Source organism: Drosophila arizonae, unplaced genomic scaffold, assembly GCF_054131065.1.
Source record: "Drosophila arizonae isolate 15081-1271.41 unplaced genomic scaffold, UAZ_ARI_1.0 ARI_Backbone_173, whole genome shotgun sequence".
In the NCBI taxonomy this organism is placed as follows: domain Eukaryota; kingdom Metazoa; phylum Arthropoda; class Insecta; order Diptera; family Drosophilidae; genus Drosophila; species Drosophila arizonae.
The window spans coordinates 28475-47997 of NW_028315232.1; the positions used below are offsets into that span (position 1 = coordinate 28475).

At 39.4% G+C, this 19523-nt stretch overlaps 1 protein-coding gene and 3 long non-coding RNA genes across 5 annotated transcripts; 1 reads left to right on the forward strand and 3 right to left on the reverse strand.

Moving 5' to 3' along the window:
* Window positions 1-573: 573 nt before the first annotated feature.
* LOC149267718 (uncharacterized) lies at window positions 574-2303 on the reverse strand. The gene is made up of 3 exons (XR_016271509.1): window positions 1924-2303; window positions 1238-1773; window positions 574-1129 (listed from the first exon to the last, which is right to left on the reverse strand). It is a non-coding gene; the product is annotated as an uncharacterized LOC149267718 (long non-coding RNA).
* Window positions 2304-2801: 498 nt separating this feature from the next.
* LOC149267719 (uncharacterized) lies at window positions 2802-4674 on the forward strand. Of its 2 annotated transcripts, none has more exons than XR_016271510.1 (4): window positions 2802-3029; window positions 3091-3453; window positions 3519-3907; window positions 3977-4674. It is a non-coding gene; the product is annotated as an uncharacterized LOC149267719 (long non-coding RNA). The 2 variants fall into 2 exon arrangements; XR_016271511.1 differs by having other exon boundaries at window positions 2802-3021.
* Window positions 4675-10258: 5584 nt separating this feature from the next.
* LOC149267720 (uncharacterized) lies at window positions 10259-15873 on the reverse strand. The gene is given in 1 exon segment (XM_089476209.1): window positions 10259-15873. A coding segment is annotated over 1 exon segment (2739 nt). The 5' UTR covers window positions 15632-15873; the 3' UTR covers window positions 10259-12892.
* A 925-nt stretch (window positions 15874-16798) lies between these two features.
* LOC149267721 (uncharacterized) lies at window positions 16799-17813 on the reverse strand. The gene is made up of 2 exons (XR_016271508.1): window positions 17082-17813; window positions 16799-16986 (listed from the first exon to the last, which is right to left on the reverse strand). It is a non-coding gene; the product is annotated as an uncharacterized LOC149267721 (long non-coding RNA).
* Window positions 17814-19523: the final 1710 nt, after the last annotated feature.

A 19523-nucleotide genomic window follows, 5' to 3' on the forward strand; every position in this document is an offset into this window, starting at 1 on the left:
GATATAATTTTATAACTGGTTTTCGATAAGGTTTTTTATCGATAAAAAAAGATCGGGATGAGTTATTGATTTTTAATGATAAACTTGATATGCGCGCTGTTATTACGGACATTTTAAAAAAAATTTGAAGTCTCTAGCTCTTACATCTTCTGAAATCGACGCGTTCATACATACGGACGGACGGACGGACGGACGGACAGACAGACGGACAGGGCCAAATCGACTCAGCTCGTCGCCCTGATCAAGAATATATATACTTTGTGGATCTGCCACGCCTCCTTCTGCCTGTTACATACTTTTAACAAAACCATTATACCCTGATTTCCCATTTTCAATGGGTTCAGGGTATAAAAATGTGCAAATTACAGGGTATTTTTCGATATGCCACGCCCCTAAAAAGGCGTAAAAATTATTTTTGGGTTATCGAAAGTAACGATCGATTCACTTACGTGAATGAGTACAGTTATGTCCATGCCCGCTAGGGGCGTGGCAAATCGGACTTAAAGATATAGTGATTTTTTTCATTCTGCTATACTTACTTCCGTGCTATTATTGGCTTTTAAGCCTATTATATATGTATACTAGCAGTCCCAGCAAGCGTTGCATTGCCCTACCCTTATTTCTAGGTAAAAAATGATTAAAAGGTATGTTGTTCAGGTTGGGATACACTCTAATTAATTTATTAATCAGATTTTCATTCAAGCCCCTTGTGGTAAACGACATTCTTCGTTTTTTGGTCAGGTGCAAGAACAAATAATGCGGATGGTTTGCCAACACGTGAGCATGCCAAGCTTTCACCAACAATCAGGATTGCCACTTCATCGATTGTTGGAGCATTAAATGTGCGTTCATGTGTTCCAGCTGGTCTTTTTTCTGCTCTGATTACTATTTTATAGTCATCTCTTGGCATGCGCTCTAAAGCGGTCTTGAACAACTTGACCAATGCATGATGTTCATGAAGCATTTGCTGCAAATCTTGGAGAATTGCTCTTTTCATCGCAGTGTTGATTTCTTGGCGCCGATCAAGTTGCTCTTCCATATTGCCCATGAAGTATATTTGCAAGAATTTGTGCTGTTCATCTTCAATAGGTTGCAATGATCCAATGCGATGGCAAATCTGGCCTTGAATCTTTACATTCAAAGCCATAGTTATAGTTAGATTTACAAACACTTTTTACAGAAATCTAACCAACTACATTATCCCAAATAAGAAAATAAAATTTTTAACGTAAATTACCTTAAATGTCGGATTATATCCGTGTTCTTCAATAATTTCCGCCCCAAATGAAGTCATTTGGAAACAGGCATTGTATTTTTGAGTGTTCGCTAGAAAATGTCGTGATTCTAGTGTTTCGCCATAAAGCAGGGAACGCAATGGCTCTGGTGGCGAGACCACTAATGGCAATGTCACTTTACCACTAAGGCAGCACAAACCGGGCGTTTCACCAGCAAACTTCAATGCGCCACAATGCTGGCAAACAACGTCCATTGGACCAATGCAAACTAAACGATTCAAGCTGTAGTCAATGGTACAATCATATCGAAACGCTGCTCGATTCAAATCAATCCTTGAACCATTTCTTATTGCCGTTTCACGGGCTGCCTCTCTTTGAGAAGCACGAATTAAGGCCCTTCTTTGCTGGGTACTAACGCGGCGCCTTTCTCGTTCTTCGTCAGATAATTGACTCGCGGTATTCCGTAGCCTAATTGCATTATGGGTCCGCTGGGAAAGATTAGATCTTCTAGGACGCGACATTTTCATTAATAGTAATACTGAATATGCACAATCGCACAAAACCACATAAAATATCGAGAAATCGAGAAATATAAATAAAAATTATTTACAAAAATAATGTCGAGAAATACAAATATAAATTATTTACAAAAATAATGTCTGAGAAAAACAAATTCAACAATACCTACCTGAACTTTCGAGATATTTTGCTTTTGTCCGTATGCGTATTGTTTTTCAAAATTTTTTTTTTTAACAAATGTGCTTTTTTATGAATAGTCAGGTTCGCCTGAGGCTGTGCCGTAGACTGACTGACTACATTTGTTTATTTACTTCTACACTATTGTCAAAACTGTCACTGTTACCAAGCCTACTGGGTATAAAAAAAATTTGAACATTTGGGGAAAAAACCGCGTTTTTCAAGTATTCGGCAAATTTTTTCAGTATTTTTAAGACCCTATACTAAACTCGTTGCGGAGACAAATCCAACAAATCAAAAACCATGAAAATTGGTTCAGCCCAAATCAAGTTATAAGCAGTCTTCACTTTTACACAACTTTCTTTTATATATATAGATATAGATGGCACACGCATATAAGTGTCGCCCCCTGAAGGCGGACATATATCCGCCATAGCTCTTTGGACTTGGGTGGTCAGCCCGCGTATACATACAATTTTTACAAATTGAAATTCTCTAGTATCAATACTGTCCAAAATCCAGCAGAATTTGAAAGATCAGGTCCGATTTGTCGCGCCCCAGTGGGCGTAGACATACAATCTCATCAATCTGTATAGAATCGCAACATTAGCTCATGTGCAAAATATCAGCGTTCTAGCTTTACAACTTTAGGGGATACAGTTTTATCCGAGTTGCCACGCCAATGGGCGTAAATATATCTACCATAGCTTGTCGATCTAGGGAGGTCAACATGATTCAATATGCCAAATTTCAGCTTTCTAAATCTTCAGCTAATATGATTTCTGGCATATTGGAAAATGTATTTTCCGATTTGCCACGCCCCTAGTGGGCGGATAGAGGAAATTTTAACACTTTATAAATCGGAGATATACATGAATATGTGTTCCAAATTTCTAGTCTCTAGCTTCAATAGTGCCGAAATAAATTGCGTTCATTCGGACAGACGGACGGACAAGACGGACATTGACAATCACACGCGCCCTACCATCTACGCCGGCTATGGCTTCAGTCACCACGCCATCCACTGTTGAGGACTGTTTCAACCCCCACGTTTTGACTGTCCCTGGTCCACTTCGACTTCTGATGAAGGGTAAGCAGGTAGTCCCTTGACCAGTCGATCCGATATAGAAGCTTGGAAGTTAATATCCATCTTTTCAAGCATGATAACTTGACGTCGTCGAATGACTCCGTTGACGCGAGTGGCAGTGCGCTAGCATGAGCAGTTCGCCATCGTTGGGTTTGCTGCTGGGAGCGACCATTGGCCGCGAATTGGCAAGGCCGCATTCATATTGAAGTATATCGATTGTTATCCATTCTAAAGCCTATCGAATTGCATTTTATGTTAGCAATCTCGAGGAGACATATTGTTGTTCAGTCTGTCGACAAAGCTCAGAGATGAAAGTCAAAACTGTGAAAAATTGTAAAGGACCTGAACGCTCAATAAAACATACTGATAGAAAACAAAAAAAAGTTTATGTAACTTGGGACAATAAAAAACATGAAATTGGCTCAATATTTCAAGGTAATTGGAAATGTTTTTGCAATAATGAAAACTTCTTATTTCGTTCTTCGATGTTCTCTAAATAGGTCGCTCTTGTGTGGAGTCCAAATTAACCGGTGAAAATGGTTGGCCTGGGTGGGATATATATTTAAATGTCGAAACTGTATTTCGAAGGCGAATAATGAGTCTGGATTAGATAGAAATACTATGGAAGCTAGCCGAAGACGAATGCTTGAGGATGTGGGTTATCAAATCGCTCCTATCCCAAGAAGAATTTTAAATTCTTTGGAAATTCCATCGGCTACTCCAAAAAGGATGGTAAGTCATTTGGGAAATCCAATGGCCACACCTCGTTGGAAAGTGAACGACAGCCTACAAATTTCGTGTAGTTCGACCCTCGTCAGTTAACTACCTGAGTGGTATGCTCACCGCTTGTCCAAAACTGCAACAGTTCAGGTTGGTGATTTCATATATGGTAAGTACTTGTCCTAAAATATCAATAAGTTTTTTTTATAAAAGTAGTAATTATATCATTGATATACAGGTATTTTATCTTGAAAATCATAAAAGTCATTTCATTTGGCTTTGGTGGAACATGGAGCTGGCGCTTTAAGTGGTCATAAAAATGTCGGATACTACTTACATGAGCGTCGAATTGATTAACGGCGAGATGAATACAATTAAATCACTACATGATTATAACCACATTGCTGAACGACGTGAGTGTGTCGTTAAACTTTTGGGCGGCTTTAAATTACCGCGCTCCAGGACTTTGCCAACTGCATTAGAACATCTGGAAATGGAACGGGCTTAATTCAAACGCGTCCATATCGCAGTTTGGAATCGATACTTGGCTGTGACTGTGAAAGGCCGGTAGATATTTGGAGTCTAGCTTGCGTGGTCTTTGAGCTGGCCGTTGGCGATTGGCTGTTTAACAAGAACATCAAATTATTGAATTACTCGGACCGATACCATATTGCCTTATCGAACTTGGTCGGCATTCAAGGAACTACTTTGATCCATATGAAAAATTACTTAACTGCACCGTGAAGATCTATTCGAGCTGATAATGAGCTATGGTAATTTGATGACAAATAGTGTGAAAAAACTCACTGCGTTCCTGTTATTCATGTTGGTCTATGAGCCAACAGCTCGTGCCACTGCAACCCAGTGTTTAGCGAATCCTTGGCTTCAGTGAATATGAAAACACGACATACATTTAGTACGGTTGTAAATTGCAATTTCGATTTATTCAAAAATATAAATTAAATAAAAAACTTACATATATATTGTAAAATATTTATACGAACGTGTTTACACTGAACCTATACTAAATTGCCATACACATTTAATACGGTTAAAAATTGAAGTTTAGATTTATTTAAAAATATAAATTAAATATTTATTTGGCTAATGAACAAACGCACGTGCAGCAGCTACTACACTTTTCCTATACGTGTGCACACATACATTCAAACTTTTTCTGGCATATTCTCAAAATCACATTGCGATTGTTGTGCTTGAGTTCTCAACGCAAATGGGATAACACTGTATTTCCTAGAGTTTTACAGCATGAACGCTGCACGTAAGCTAATGTTATCTTTCTATAAAGATTAATGAAAAACAAGTAAGAAAGCTCTAGTCGAGAGTGCTCGACTACGAGATCCCCTGAACCCCTCGAGCAATAGCTATTTCAATACTTTTTCGCATCTTTTTGCTTACCTTACACAAGAAACACATACACACACACACGCACACACATGTGTGCGTTTTCGTGGAGTACGGTCGACGTCATCGTGATCCATCGTGGACAATAGCTTGATCTGTGCTTTTCCCTGTGAAAGTGGAAAGAACTGTAGACAACGTGGTTGCTGTGGGCGCGACGCACCCAGCGACGGCAAAAATTCTATCAAAGACTTACTTCGCGGCGGTCTCGCGGAGTACCACAGTGATACAATCCGGTGATGCACGAGAGGGGGCAATAGCGTCACTGTTTTTGGCGTCAGGTCTTTCCTCTTTCCCTTTCTTTTTTAAGCGCGAAAAGATTTGTCACATTAGGCGTCACATTTGTGCAAATAATAAAAAAATCAGGTGCATTCACTCTAACAGCTGTTAGTAGTGCTGGAAATTGCAGCGGACAATCAGCTGCTCACTAACTTTGGTGAGTTGCTAAGTCTCAGCAAAGACAGCAACCTAGCTGCTGGTGTGAGGTAGCAGGTATTAAAAGTAGTGCATACTTTCGGTCTCTCGCTGTAGTTAAGTTGAGTTTAAGTTACTGCGGTCCCTAAACTCAAATTATATTAGTAGGCAGTGCCCACTACAGGCTTCACGCCGTGGTAGTCGGAGCAATATGGAGGCCATGATGGAGGAGGAGCTGCAAGCTTTCGCGCGCCGTTCCTCGTTGCAGCGATCGCCGCAGCAACAACAGAGGGCGTTGCCGCAGCCGTCGACTTGTAATCAGTCTCCAGCGGCTGAGTGCCAGGCACCCAAGTCTTTAAAAGAAGCGTTAGCTCAAATAGGAGTTACGCTAGAGGGTTTGTCTGCCCTATTTGGGGGCCAGCGGCATATAAATGCACTAATGAGAGAGGAGCTGGCTAGGCTGGTCAGTCTCCACAAGACGGCCGAAACGTTCTGCAACCGACCGGTCAAAGACTGCGAGGTGCAGACCACGCTGGTCAAGAAAGTAGCTGAGAAGGCTAAAACAGCGAGTGTTTGTGCTACAGCAGGTAGTAATACGCCCAAGCGGTCGAGGGAAGTTGCCACTGAGCAGAGGAAACCTCCCTCGAAAAAACCGAGGCACAATAAAAGCGCAGCAAATCCAATAGAGCCCATCGGGCTGCAGCCGATTAAACCAACCAGGCAGGTCGACAGACGAGTTCGAACAGTTGGACGGTTGTTAAGGGACGCAAGCCGATGCAAAAACGTTCCAGAAGTGACGCCATCGCGGTTTCAGGTGTAGGTGGTTGCAGCTATGCGGACATGCTTCGCGTAGTCAAGAGCGACCCAAATTTAAAGCATCTGAGCGGCGACGTCCAAGGTATTAGGAAGACAGCTAAGGGGGACCTCTTGTTGCAACTTAGTAGGAAGCCGGAGCATAGCGCTGAGGCTCTGCACGAAGCTGTAGGCAAAGCCTTGGGTGACCGAGCGGTAGTTAAAACACTTACCGAATCGGCTCAAATTGAGATTCGGGACCTAGATGAGTTAGCAATAAAAGAGGAGATCTTGGAGGCAATTAGGGTGGAGCTGAAGGATAGCTCACTCCTCATTGAGGCTATCAAATCGCTTCGGCTAGCTTTTGGTGGACAGCAAAGAGCTACGGTTGCTCTTCCAATTGGGAAAGCTAAAACTCTGCTCGAGCTGTCCAAAATTAGAATAGGATGGGTAGTATGCCGTATCCGAGCCGTGGAACAGCCTAAACGCTCGATTACGGTCATATGGCAGCAAACTGTCGCAGCGACTGTGACCTAAAGGGCGCCTGTTTCAGGTGTGGAGAGATGGGTCACAGTGCAAAAGCATGCACCAAGCCACCAAAATGTAGCCTCTGCATCCGGAAAGGTGAAAAGCAGACGGACCATTCAGCAGGCAGCTTCAAGTGCCCATCCTACTGTGAAGCTGCTCGTAAAATGAAATGTTAAGGTTCTTGCAGCTTAACTTAAATCATTGTATTGCTGCCCAAGATCTTCTAGAGCAGACCATTAGGGAAAAATGTATAGATGTAGCTTTTCTCAGTGAGCCCCACCACCGTATAACCAGCTGCCCTAGGACATGGTCAACGGACGATCATGGCAAAGCTGCGTTGTGGGTATGCGGCAACTCAACAATCGTACTTTCGAATGTTAAGTCGTTCAATGGGTTCGTACGCGGCCGATATGGTAACTTATGGCTTTACAGTTGCTATCTGGCCCCCAGCATGCAGCTCAGTGAATTCACGACGGTGCTCGACGAGCTAGCCGAGGATGCCATTAAAGCTGGAGATTTTAACTCCTGGGCGTTAGAATGGAGTAGCCCCACAACAAATGCCAGAGGTCGTATCCTACTGGAGATCTTCGCGACACTAGATGTTGCACTGCTCAACACTGGCCACGAGTACACCTTCAGTCGGCGGGATACGGATCTGTTATCGACATTACTTTTGTCACTTCATCCCTCTTTCGGGGAGCAACATGGAGCCATTGCGATAGCTATACGGGCAGCGATCATACGGCACTTCTATTCACAATAGGTGAGCCACCTGCCTGGGCGTCAACCTTGTGGAGGGAGTCGTATCGGCTAGATACTTTTGACCCCGCGGTCTTTTCAGAGGCCATTCAGTCTCTGGGCACAATTGGTAATGCTGAGGTCAGGGCATGCCAAATGGTAACCCAAATACAGAGTGCCTGCAATAGCAGCATGTGACGCCGCAAACAGTTCAAGCGACAACAAGAGCCTACGTATTGGTGGAATGCACAAATAGGTGACATTCTTCGCAAATGCATCCAGGCGAGAAGAAGCTACCAACGGGCTCGCGGTAGGTCTACGTTATTTGAGAAACAATTAGCTTACCAGGCAGCTAGAAGACAGCTGAAGCGGGCCATTCGGGCAAGCAAAAGAGAATGCTTTTTAGAGTTGTGCGACTCAGCCGAATATGACCCTTGGGGCAGGGCATATAAGATAGTAGTTAAAAAACTATACGCAGGTAGACAGGTGCAGCCTACGGATCGTCTGGAGCTTAAATTGATTGTGGAAACTCTCTTTCCAGAAGGTTTAAGCTCCATTCACGCCCCTGCCTGCTCAACGAACACTGAAATTGTTTTAGTCACAGTGAAAGAAATCATAGTAACTCTCCGGGGTCTTAGAACCAACACTGCTCCAGGGCCGGGCGGGATGCCAAATCGTGCGCTAAAGCTAGCCCTCGCCTTGCACCCTAGTACGTTCGCTGAATTATTCAACGAATGTCTAATTCAAGAGACTTTCCCGGCAAAATGGAAAGCCCAGAACCTGGTGTTGCTACCCAAAGCTGGCAAACCACCAGATGAGCCATCTTCATACAGACCGATCTGTCTCTTAGACACCATGGGAAAGGTGTTTTAGAAATTGATCTGCTCTAGACTTGAGACTGCGATTACTAGCGCCGGGAGCCTGTCACCAAATCAATTTGGATTCCGGAAGGCCCTGTCTACAACGGATGCGCTAAACAAAGTTGTTGGTCTGGCCACTTCCGCCATCCATGGCACAAGATGAAAGCATGGGACGGAGCAGTACTGCATTATTGCGACCCTGGACGTAAAGAATGCTTTCAATACAGCTAGTTGGGATATGATACTGAATGCGCTGTCACAATATAATATCCGTAAATATCTTAAAGAAACAATAAAGAGTTACTTCAGAGGAAGAACACTGGTATACAATACGAGTGAGGGTCCCCAAACTCATACAGTGTCAGCTGGAGTACCCCAAGGCTCTGTGCTGGGGCCTCTCCTATGGAATATCATGTACGACAGCGTACTGCGCTTGGAACTACCAGCAGGTGCGCACACCATTGGCTTTGCTGATAATGTAGCTGCCGTAGCCATAGGAAAGGAACTCAAAGATACAGAGGATATGTGCAGCGAAAGTATCAATCGCATACGAAGCTGGTTGACTGGAGCTTGTCCTAGTCAGCAGTCGCAAAAGAGTGGAAACTGCCAATATAAAGATCGGCAGCGTCACCATTGCGAGGGCGATAAAGTATCTTGGTGTCATGATAGACACAAGATTAACTTTCCGCGAGCACTTAGAGTATGTGCATAAAAAGGCAGCTGATTCTTGTAGAGCTCTCTCGAGAATTATGCTTAACACGCGGGGACCTAAACAGCAACGGCGTCTCCTTATAATGAGCGTCATTTGGTCCGTCATCCTCTATGCTGCGCCAATATGGGCAAGAGCGATGGCAACGCTGAGCTACAGCCGGGGCATTTGCGCGATCTACAGACTGAGCGCAATCAGAGTCAGCTGCGCTTTCAGGACTATCTCCGATGACGCGGCGCTCGTCATAGCTGGTATGGTCGCCGAAGCCGTGGAGTGGAATTCGCACGCGCCTGCGCGTCTCAACGCTATCAGGGCGAACAGCATTGCACGATGGCAAAGAAAGTGGAATAGCTCAGCTAAAGGGCGGTGGACGCACAAACTCATCCCGGAGCTTGAACCATGAGTCAACCGTAAACACGGCGAGGTAAACTTTTACCTTACATTCTTCTTTTTGAATGTGGACGGCTCCTGGAGGAGAGGCGTCGTCTGGAAGAGGCAGTGGGACGCTCCATCAGAGCGGACAACATAGTCAACGCCATGTTGGAATCGGAGGAAGCTTGGGAACTAACAAGGACCTTCGCGGCCACAGTGATGATGGAGCTCCGCAGAGTCGAGCGGATGAGAGGACGAGCTGTCCTAGGCTAAGGTAGCGCACAGTGCTTGCGAAGCAATGCTTTACGGCCGTCCCGCAAGCATAGCGCACTATCCTAGCCACCACGCAACTTGCAATTTGTATTATAAAGATTGTCAATAAACGAATATAAAAAATATAAAATAAAAAACAAATACGCACACACATGCATAAACACACAAGCAACTTTTTTTGTGGACATACGATCTTTATGAAACTTTCAGATCGTAATTATAACAATAATATAATATAATATGCCAAAGCACATTTCTCAAGTATTTGAAATACACCTTTTACAAAGGTGATGGAGAGGGGGTGAATATGGAGAAGGCGGGTAAATTTAAAAAAAAAAACTGAAATTGTATAAAATGCATAAAAATATATTGGGTAGTCTAAAAAGTCTTTTCATATTTGTAATTGTAGTAGGCCTTTTATTTAATTTCTTTATTTCTTAATTTCTTGATATACACACGTCTGCTATTGTTCACATTCAAGCTTAAAATGTATCGATCCTCCTCTTTCTATTACTCAAAATGGCATGTTGCATATCGACAGCCTCCTCAGCCACCGATATGGTTAACTATCGATAGATGTGTATCTATCGATGGTTAACCATAATGCTGTTAACTTAAATCTAATATAATATAGACTAGTAACCAGCTACAGTATACATAGGCTAGTAGCCTGCTACAATTCGGCCATCCTGACTCTGAGATAGCCCTCTATCTCTGTTAATTTTATATAATATTTGATACTTAACTTCCTAAAAATAATATTGTGTTTACATGTTTGATACAAAAAAAAATTCTTACAGATATTCTATTTACATGTTATAAAAATTAAATTATTAATTAAATGTTGCACACTAGTTATGAAATTAATATTTACAGTATAAGTTATTATCTCTCTTATGCTTTTATCCAATGTCTTATATTGCTTGCACTCCAAACGCCTTGATAAGGATTCCTGGATAATTGGAAACCGTCAACGTCTTTTATCAAATACCTATCGTTCTTCAGTACTTTATCTATGACATATGGTCCTTTGGATTTAGGTATTAATTTCCTTGATATTCCCACCGTGCTGTCAAAATTCTTAACCATTACATAATCTCCTGGCTTGTATACTTTTGCAGATTTTCTAGCATTATTAAAGTTCTCTTCATTCCGTGTTTGTGATGCAGATTGATAATGTTGTGCTTGTTCTCTAATATCTTCTAAATTCTGTGAACTGCATATATCTAATCCTATTATTTTCTCTAATTGCTCTCCTAAACTATCACTAATTTCCCCTTTTTGCGCTATTCCGAATAACATTACACTTGGCAATTGCTTGGTGCTACAATGTTGAGTGTTATTCAAAACATATTCCACCCTCTCAATTATTGAATCCCAATGCTGTCCATTATCACCTTCTATTAGTTTAGCTATCATCGGACCTAAACTTCTGTTTATTCGCTCCACCTGACCATTCGCTTGTGGCGATCCCGTTGCAATCCTAATATGCTTTACCTTTGCTTCTTCTAAAATTGGTCAAACTCCGTTGACGTAAAACAACTTCCTCTATCTGATATAATACATTCTGGCTTACTGTATGTTCTAAAATATTCTCTCAATGCCTTTACAACTTCCTTAGTGCTTGTTGTTTTAGTAGTGAATAATCTGACAAACTTTGTAAACCCATCTACTACTGCAAAAATGTATTTCTTTGATCTGCCGTTATCCACTGGTCCATAATGGTCAATATGAATTATTTGGAACGGTTTATTCCCCTTTGGAATGCTATGCAGCAACCCTTCTGCTTTGCCCGTTCTAGGCGAGAATGCTATGCATTGCAAACAATTTTCAATATGTTCTAAAATTTTCTTTTTCATATTGGGAAACCAATATGATTTACTTATTGCATTAAGCATCTTGTCCCTTCCAACGTGCCCTAATTCATTGTGATATTTGTACAATACATGTTCTTCCATCTTTTCTGGTACATAAAATAATAGTCTATCATCATTTGTCTTCCTAAATATAACACCATTTCTCATTTCAAATAATTTATGCTCTTGTTTCTCTAACAATTTTCTAATTTCTTGTAACTTTGCATCTTTTGTCTGGCAAATAATTAAATTAGTCTCAAAACTATTTGCTTCTGTTACCATAATTGTATTATTATATCTACTTAATGCATCTACATGCTGCATTTGACTTCCAGCCCTGTGCACTAATTCATAATCAAATTCTTGCATTTCCAATGCCCATCTTGCAATTCTAGGGTTAAGATCTATTTTATTCAAAGTTAAAGTTAAAGAATTACAATCCGTTACTATTTTAAATTTTCTGCCTTGCAAATATATTCTAAATCTCCTAAGTGCATTAATAATGGCTAATGTTTCCAGCTCGAAACTATGATATTTTGCTTCCGTTTCTGTCGTTCGCTTTGAAAAATAAAATACAGGATGCAGTTTTCCGTCTTCTTTCTTTTGTAAAAGCACTGCTCCAAATCCCATTGCACTGGCATCACAATGCAATTCTACGTCATCTTTATGATTATACAACGCTAATACTGGTGCCTCTAACAATTTCTCCTTCAAGAATAAAAAACAATTTAGTTCCTTTTCTTCAAATTGAAATTTTCTATCTTTCCGCAATAAGTCATACAACGGTTTTGCCAGAGTTGAAAAGTCTTTTATATAATCTTCTAAAATATGAGCACAACCCGAGAAAACTTTGCACCGCCTGAACTTTATTAGGTATTGGGAAATTCTTTACCGCTTCTAATCCCTTATCATCTGCTTTAATGCCATCTTCTGATATTACAAATCCTAAATATTTAACCTTGTTCTGCAAAAATTCGCATTTATCCAGCCTCAACTCTAATTTGTTCTCTACTAATCGTTTTAAAACCTCTTCTAGTATCTTAAGATGCTCGGACACATCTTTGCTGGCAATCATTATATCATCCATATATACAATTACCTTGCTTTCCTTTATTAAATCTGCAAATATATCATTAACGAACCTCTGAAAAATTTGCGGAGCTGTTTTTAATCCCATAGGCATTCTCAAGAACTCAAACTGTCCTAACAGGCGTAACAAACGATGTGTATTTTACGGACTCTTTCTCTACAAAAACATGAAAATATCCATTCTTAAGGTCAAGCTTCGTGAAAATAGACTTCCCCACTAGTCTGTCTAACAAATCATCAATCAACGGCAAAGGATAATTGTCTTTGATCATGATCTTGTTGAGTTTTCTAAAATCAACGCACATTCTTAAATCTCCTGTTTTTTTCTTTACTAATACTATTGGTGAAGCATACTCTGAGCAACTAGGTTGTATGATGCCATTTCTAAGGTATTCGTCTAACATTATCTGTAATTTTTCCTTTTCAGTGTATGATAACCTTCTTGGTGAACAGCTAAACGGTTTTGCTTTCTCAATTCTTATATTCATTTCGCATTTCTTTTTAGGTTTCACTGGCCTTTCAGCATCTACATATTCCACTTTCAGCAATCTAATTAGTTTTTTCCGTACATCATAACTAATGTTTTCACCGATAATATATATCTCTTTTTCATTGTCTCCTTCTACCACATTAATTTGAAGCATGCTGTTTTCAAAATTATCGTCAAAAACGCTTTTGCTATTCATTTCCATTGACTTTTCTAAACACTCTTTTGACCTATCGTTCTCTTCTTTGTCTAATAATTTTTCTTCTAATTCTTTATTATTTGACCATTTGTCTAACAATTTCTCTTCTAAGTCTTTGTTTCCTAACACTTTATTTACTAACTTCCTTCCTAATTCTTCATTTTCTAACAATTTACTTACTAACTTCTCTCCTAATTCTTCATTTTCTAACAATTTACTTACTAACTTCTTTCCTAATTCTTCATTTTCTAACACTTTATTTACTAATGTATTTCCTAACAATGTATTTTCTAACGATTTATTTAATGATGTGTTTCCTAAGAATGTATTTTCTAACGATTTATCTAATGATGTGTTTCCTAACAATGTATTTTCTAACGATTTATCTAACGATGTGTTTCCTAACAATGTATTTTCTAACGATTTATCTAACGATGTGTTTCCTAACAATGTATTTTCTAACGATTTATCTAACGATGTGTTTCCTAAGAATGTATTTTCTAACGATTTATCTAATGATGTGTTTCCTAACAATGTATTTTCTAACGATTTATCTAATGATGTGTTTCCTAACAATGTATTTTCTAACGATTTATCTAATGATGTGTTTCCTAACAATGTATTTTCTAACGGTTTATCTAACGTGCCGGCTGCTCTTTCCACTGAAATCATTCTCAAGGCGATTGGATCAACATATAAATTGCAAGCTTCCATGAAATCTCTCCCCAAAATTACTTCAGACCTCATAGATTCATCAGGCACAACTATTAACCAAAAATTTATTTTCTCTAACTTCTTGAAAATATGAACAAATGTTTTTCCAATCACATTTAACTGGCTTTCATTTAGCCCAAAGTAATTTTCTGCGTGTGCTTTAAGTTTTATTCCAGCTGGGACACACGATTTTTTAATAAACGAAATAGGACTTCCTGAATCTATGAGGCATTCTGCAATAATTGAGGCTTTATCTTTGGACTTAAAATGTATACTGATTAACCTTACGAAATTGTTTCCAATATCATCCTTCCTCTTCGTGCATTGTGCCACCATATGATCCTTAGCGCCGCAGTGGTAGCACGTACCCTTCTCCCTCTTGGGCTTCTGACAATCTCTTGCCTAATGCCCCTTATAATTGCAATTGAAGCAACGCATCCTCTTCATTGCATTATCGAGCCCTGGTCCCACTGCTGTTGTCCCTTTTCCTCCAGTAGATCGTTGCAGTGGCAAACGCACCTCTGCAAAAGCCCTTACCAATTTGCTGGGGTCTTCAAAGCACTGTATCCTGGCCTGCGCGCGTAAAACTGCATTTGGGATTCCTTCAATGAGACCATCCAGTAGCTCGTCTACATCTAAACGAATTTCCCTTGCTAAACGTATTTTCTCTTCATAATACTGAGTAAACTTCTCATCGACACTCCATATACGTGCCCCAAACTTGCGACGCATTTCGGCCTTGGATATCTTGCTTCCGAATGCTGCTGCCAATCCATCCAATAGTGTGCCCAACGGCTGCACAATCCTCGATGAATCCTCATGTATCCATTGCATGGCTTTCCCTTTTAATTTGGCCATGCATAGCAACTTTTTTTGCATGTCCGTTAGTTGATATAATTGAGATACATTATTCAATTGCGCTATCCAGTTGCTAATAGACTCCTCCCCAGTGAATTCCACCATAATTTCTTTAGCTAATTTAAACATCATTGACATCACTTCATCATTGTGCGTTGTATTTATTACACAATTTTCACCGGCGCCCTTTTGGCGCGCGTCAGTCGCGCGTTCTTCGTATTCAACTTCTGCACCGACGCCATTTGCGCTAATTTCGGCACGCTTGCTATTGCCGTCTCTGTCCAATTGTCGTGTGTGAAAATTTTTTAGCTGCTTCTTTGCTGCGTCGATCTGCTCACTTAGCTCTCGCAAAATATTTTCATTCCTGTCTATTTCCTCCTGTTGCATTTGCACTGTCTGCGATACTCCAGTTTGATCTGACTCCTCCTCTCCCTGTTCCAATTCGGGGGCGCTGCCGCGCAAATTTGCGGGCACGCCATTGAGGCGAGCGACAAGTTCAGTCTTGCACCCTTGAGTCGACAAGCCCAATGCAGCTAGCCAATTCTTTAACTGCACCACAGATACTTCGTCTATGCTTAAATTCATTTTATTTAATTTGAAAAATTAGTGTACTTTATCCCACTTCTGAGGTTGTAGTAGGCCTTTTATTTAATTTCTTTATTTCTTAATTTCTTGATATACACACGTCTGCTATTGTTCACATTCAAGCTTAAAATGTATCGATCCTCCTCTTTCTATTACTCAAAATGGCATGTTGCATATCGACAGCCTCCTCAGCCACCGATATGGTTAACTATCGATAGATGTGTATCTATCGATGGTTAACCATAATCACTGACCAAAGAACACATAGACTAGACATGTAGAGCAACGTTTTTCCACGCCGCAAAATCTGTGTGGCAGGTCCCGGCCAACTTCGTATTCGCTCGGCTTGGTATTGGCTGGCTCGGGTAATGAAAGATAGCACGACGAAATCAGTGCGCTCTAAGCACGCAAACGAAATGGTCATGCATGCGCTTTGCGTTTTTTGTCTTACTCTCCCTCTCTCTCTCTAACTCTCTCTCTCTCTCTCTCTCTGTGGGCTCCCAAATCATGAAGCTCAGCAGCGCACAAAAATTGAAATTTCTTCACGACGGTCCCAGCTCTTTCCTTTTGAGTAAAGAGTATACCGAAATCTTAAAATCGTTTGCGACATTTATGCAAACAAAATGGTAGCGTTTCGATATATATTTATGGGAAGGGTATGAATGCGTTGAGGCGCATAAAGAATATGATCTCGCGACGGGCATGCACACACACACTTGTAGTCCCTTGCCACATGTATGAGCATTTGTGACCTGCGTGCGTTACTCTTGCTGCTTGTAGCAATTTTAAAGCCCAGCGTTTGCATTTGGTCGGTCTTGTACATGTATCATTTGATTGTGTGTGTGTTCACATGGGACGCGATGCTCACAATTATGGAATAGCACTTGTAGAAGCATTTGTATGCCTGTGGGCTTTTACATGTACGTGTGTGTATGTGCATATGTGTATGCAGGGGACATGAACATTGGCGTGTGCCTACCTCAACTTAGAATTGGTTGACCAATTTAGGGTTCGCATTGCAGAATCGCGTTTCTATTTAAGTACCTTTTAATTTGTATCAATGATCGTGTGCTTGCCTACCGAAGTCATCAATTCATAAAAACAATTGTTTTAAATAGGAATTTGTTTAATATTATTTGATTAATTTAATAAATATACAACATAAAATTCAATATATGTATATGTATTAACAATAAATAAACAATAAACAAATCAATAATAAAAACAAAGATAATTCAATAACATGGGAATAATATAATTTGTAAATTTATACATATGTACATATGTTTGTCCGCTCAAGCCAGTCCATTTCCCTTCATTGCACTTCTTCTTGAAGAGTACATATGTATACCAGACTGTTGAAAGACAATGTAAGATTTTAAGATTATTGTTATTATTTGTATGAAGAATATACGAATGTTCTGTGCTTAATGAATATGTGTTTACTTACATGTATACATAACTAATTACATATGTATGTACATATGTATGTGAGAATCGCTATGCTGCTTGAAATATTCCTATGAAATATTGTAAGTACGTATATATGTATGTACATGCATACATACATATGTATATATATACATATATATACGTACTTTCTTACATACATATAATAAGGTTTGTGCCTGCCAAGGGCTTTTAATTGTGCAAACGATTTTGGATTAAATCTGCAGAGGGAGTGTTAACGACCTTTCATTAAAACCTCACTGTTTTCTACTGTTAAGAATTGTGCCAAAATTAATATAAAGTTCCCTATTGGTGTATTATTTTTAATTTCCTTTTACTTATGCTGGTTTTACCAACAATTTTCTCAGTTTGCCATTTACAATTCTTCCTAATAAGAATTAAGACAAACTGATTAAGAATAAATTTCCTATGCTCAAAACAAGGGTGGGTGGGAGAAAACCATTCAGTATCTAAAGACGATTTTGCTGTAGCGTGCATGCAGTACAGAACAATTTTCTCTTTGATACGTGGCATATATGGTTTCTTTTCAAAAATGGTCTTAAACGTTTCGAAATGCAGTTTTATCATATTATAGAAAAGGTCAGAAGGGGCTTTCAACTTAAGATATTTATTTATATAATGATAATTTTTATTGAGTATTAAATACTCAGAAGAACACTGCATTTCATCTGATGACTTTAAAAGATTTGTACATACTTCACAATCTGTTCTTTGCAACAGCTTGTGTAGAAGATAGCCAGCAAATATCGCAATGCATTTTCATTAAAAGCATTTTGTATATTAGCAATCGTGGCATCTAATGACAATTCTATTTCTAAATCAGCATCAGGTTCAATATCTGTAGCAGTATGACGTGAATTACATTGGTCATGAAATACAGATAGTTGAGACCCACTATCTTCTATGATATTGGCCAACATGAGATCTTCATCTGGAATGCAATTTCCAGACACAGATGCTGATGTTAATATTTTCATAGATAACATTCTTGATATTATAGAATTAAATTCAAAAATGGTGGGATTGGTATTTGTCGCTCCCCGACTTCTAATTAAATAAAATAAATTTTCTAATGGGTCTTGGTTCAATTTGGATGTGGCAATAAAGAAAAGATCATTGTTGTCACTCCAAATATTTTCTGCCAAAGCAATTACCGATGAGATTGTAATTATCATCCCATCAATGCAATACACTTTGTGTGGATAATGCAGATTTTGGAAATAATCACGCATTTCCAGAAGGTATTCGTGAATATTATTTTTCTCCCTAAGAGCACATCTATAAGGATTGCTATCAAATAGCACATGACTATTTAAGCAATCAAAGAGGTTATTAATTTTTTCAATAAATATTGCCGTTGCAACTGCACTGTCTTTGCAATCAGCAAACCCACCTGAATCTATTGTATAACAGTGCGTATCGCAGAAGCTACACTGTGGCTAAAGATTTGTGTGGCAAATTTAACCTTCATTTTTTCAAAACAATTCGGACTGACATGCTTTAAGGTTAATTTCGGACATAAACGAGTTAAATTTTTGGTTTCAGTTTCATATAATTTTCTAATTATTCCCCATGAAACTGTGCCATCAGGTGTTAAAAATATTATTCTTTAAAAGAATATTTCGAAGAGATTTTATTAGATGCGGTGCATCAAATATTGCAAAAATTTCTTCGCCATTGACTTCAAATGTAGAATTATTGAAATTAATACCCCATCTATTGAAAACAGCTCTATTATTGGACCCCTGATCGCAAACAACGGCTTTGACATTAAGCCCCAATGCTTGCGATAGTCCAATATTTTCTTCTATTTTATTTTTCAGGTCAGTATGATTTATGCCACGGGCTGAAACCGTATAGCTTAAAACATACTTCCAATTATCAAAAAGACCCCTAACAAGAAAAACACAGACTTGCTGTCCTAAAAACTTACTCCTTTTAACAGCATCGTCCTCAAATCCCTGTATCTCGTCAAGAGATGAATTGTACTGAAGCCCTCTTTTTACTTTCAGCTCATCGCAAACTAATACGGCATATTTTTCTTTGGCGCTCATTTTCTCAACAATGCCCTGCAGATTTTCTAATAAGTCTGGATTAAATCCAGGAACTAAATTTTTCAAAATCGCCCATCGATTTAAAGATTTCTTACATGGGAGTCTTAAATTAAGAACATCCCTAAGATAATCATATGTCCTAGCTGAATAAAAATTAATATTTTGGGCAATTGCCCTTTCAGCACTATTATAGACATGATTATTTTTCAAAAGCATTCTACATAATACTTTTGAATTTTCAGAAACATGAGGTAAATTGTTAATTGTCGTGAAGACATTAACATGCTTTTTTACCTTTCTAATTCTATAATAAATGTTTCTGTGTCTAGAGGCATTTTTTAAAGCTAAATATTTCTTCTTTAATTTAA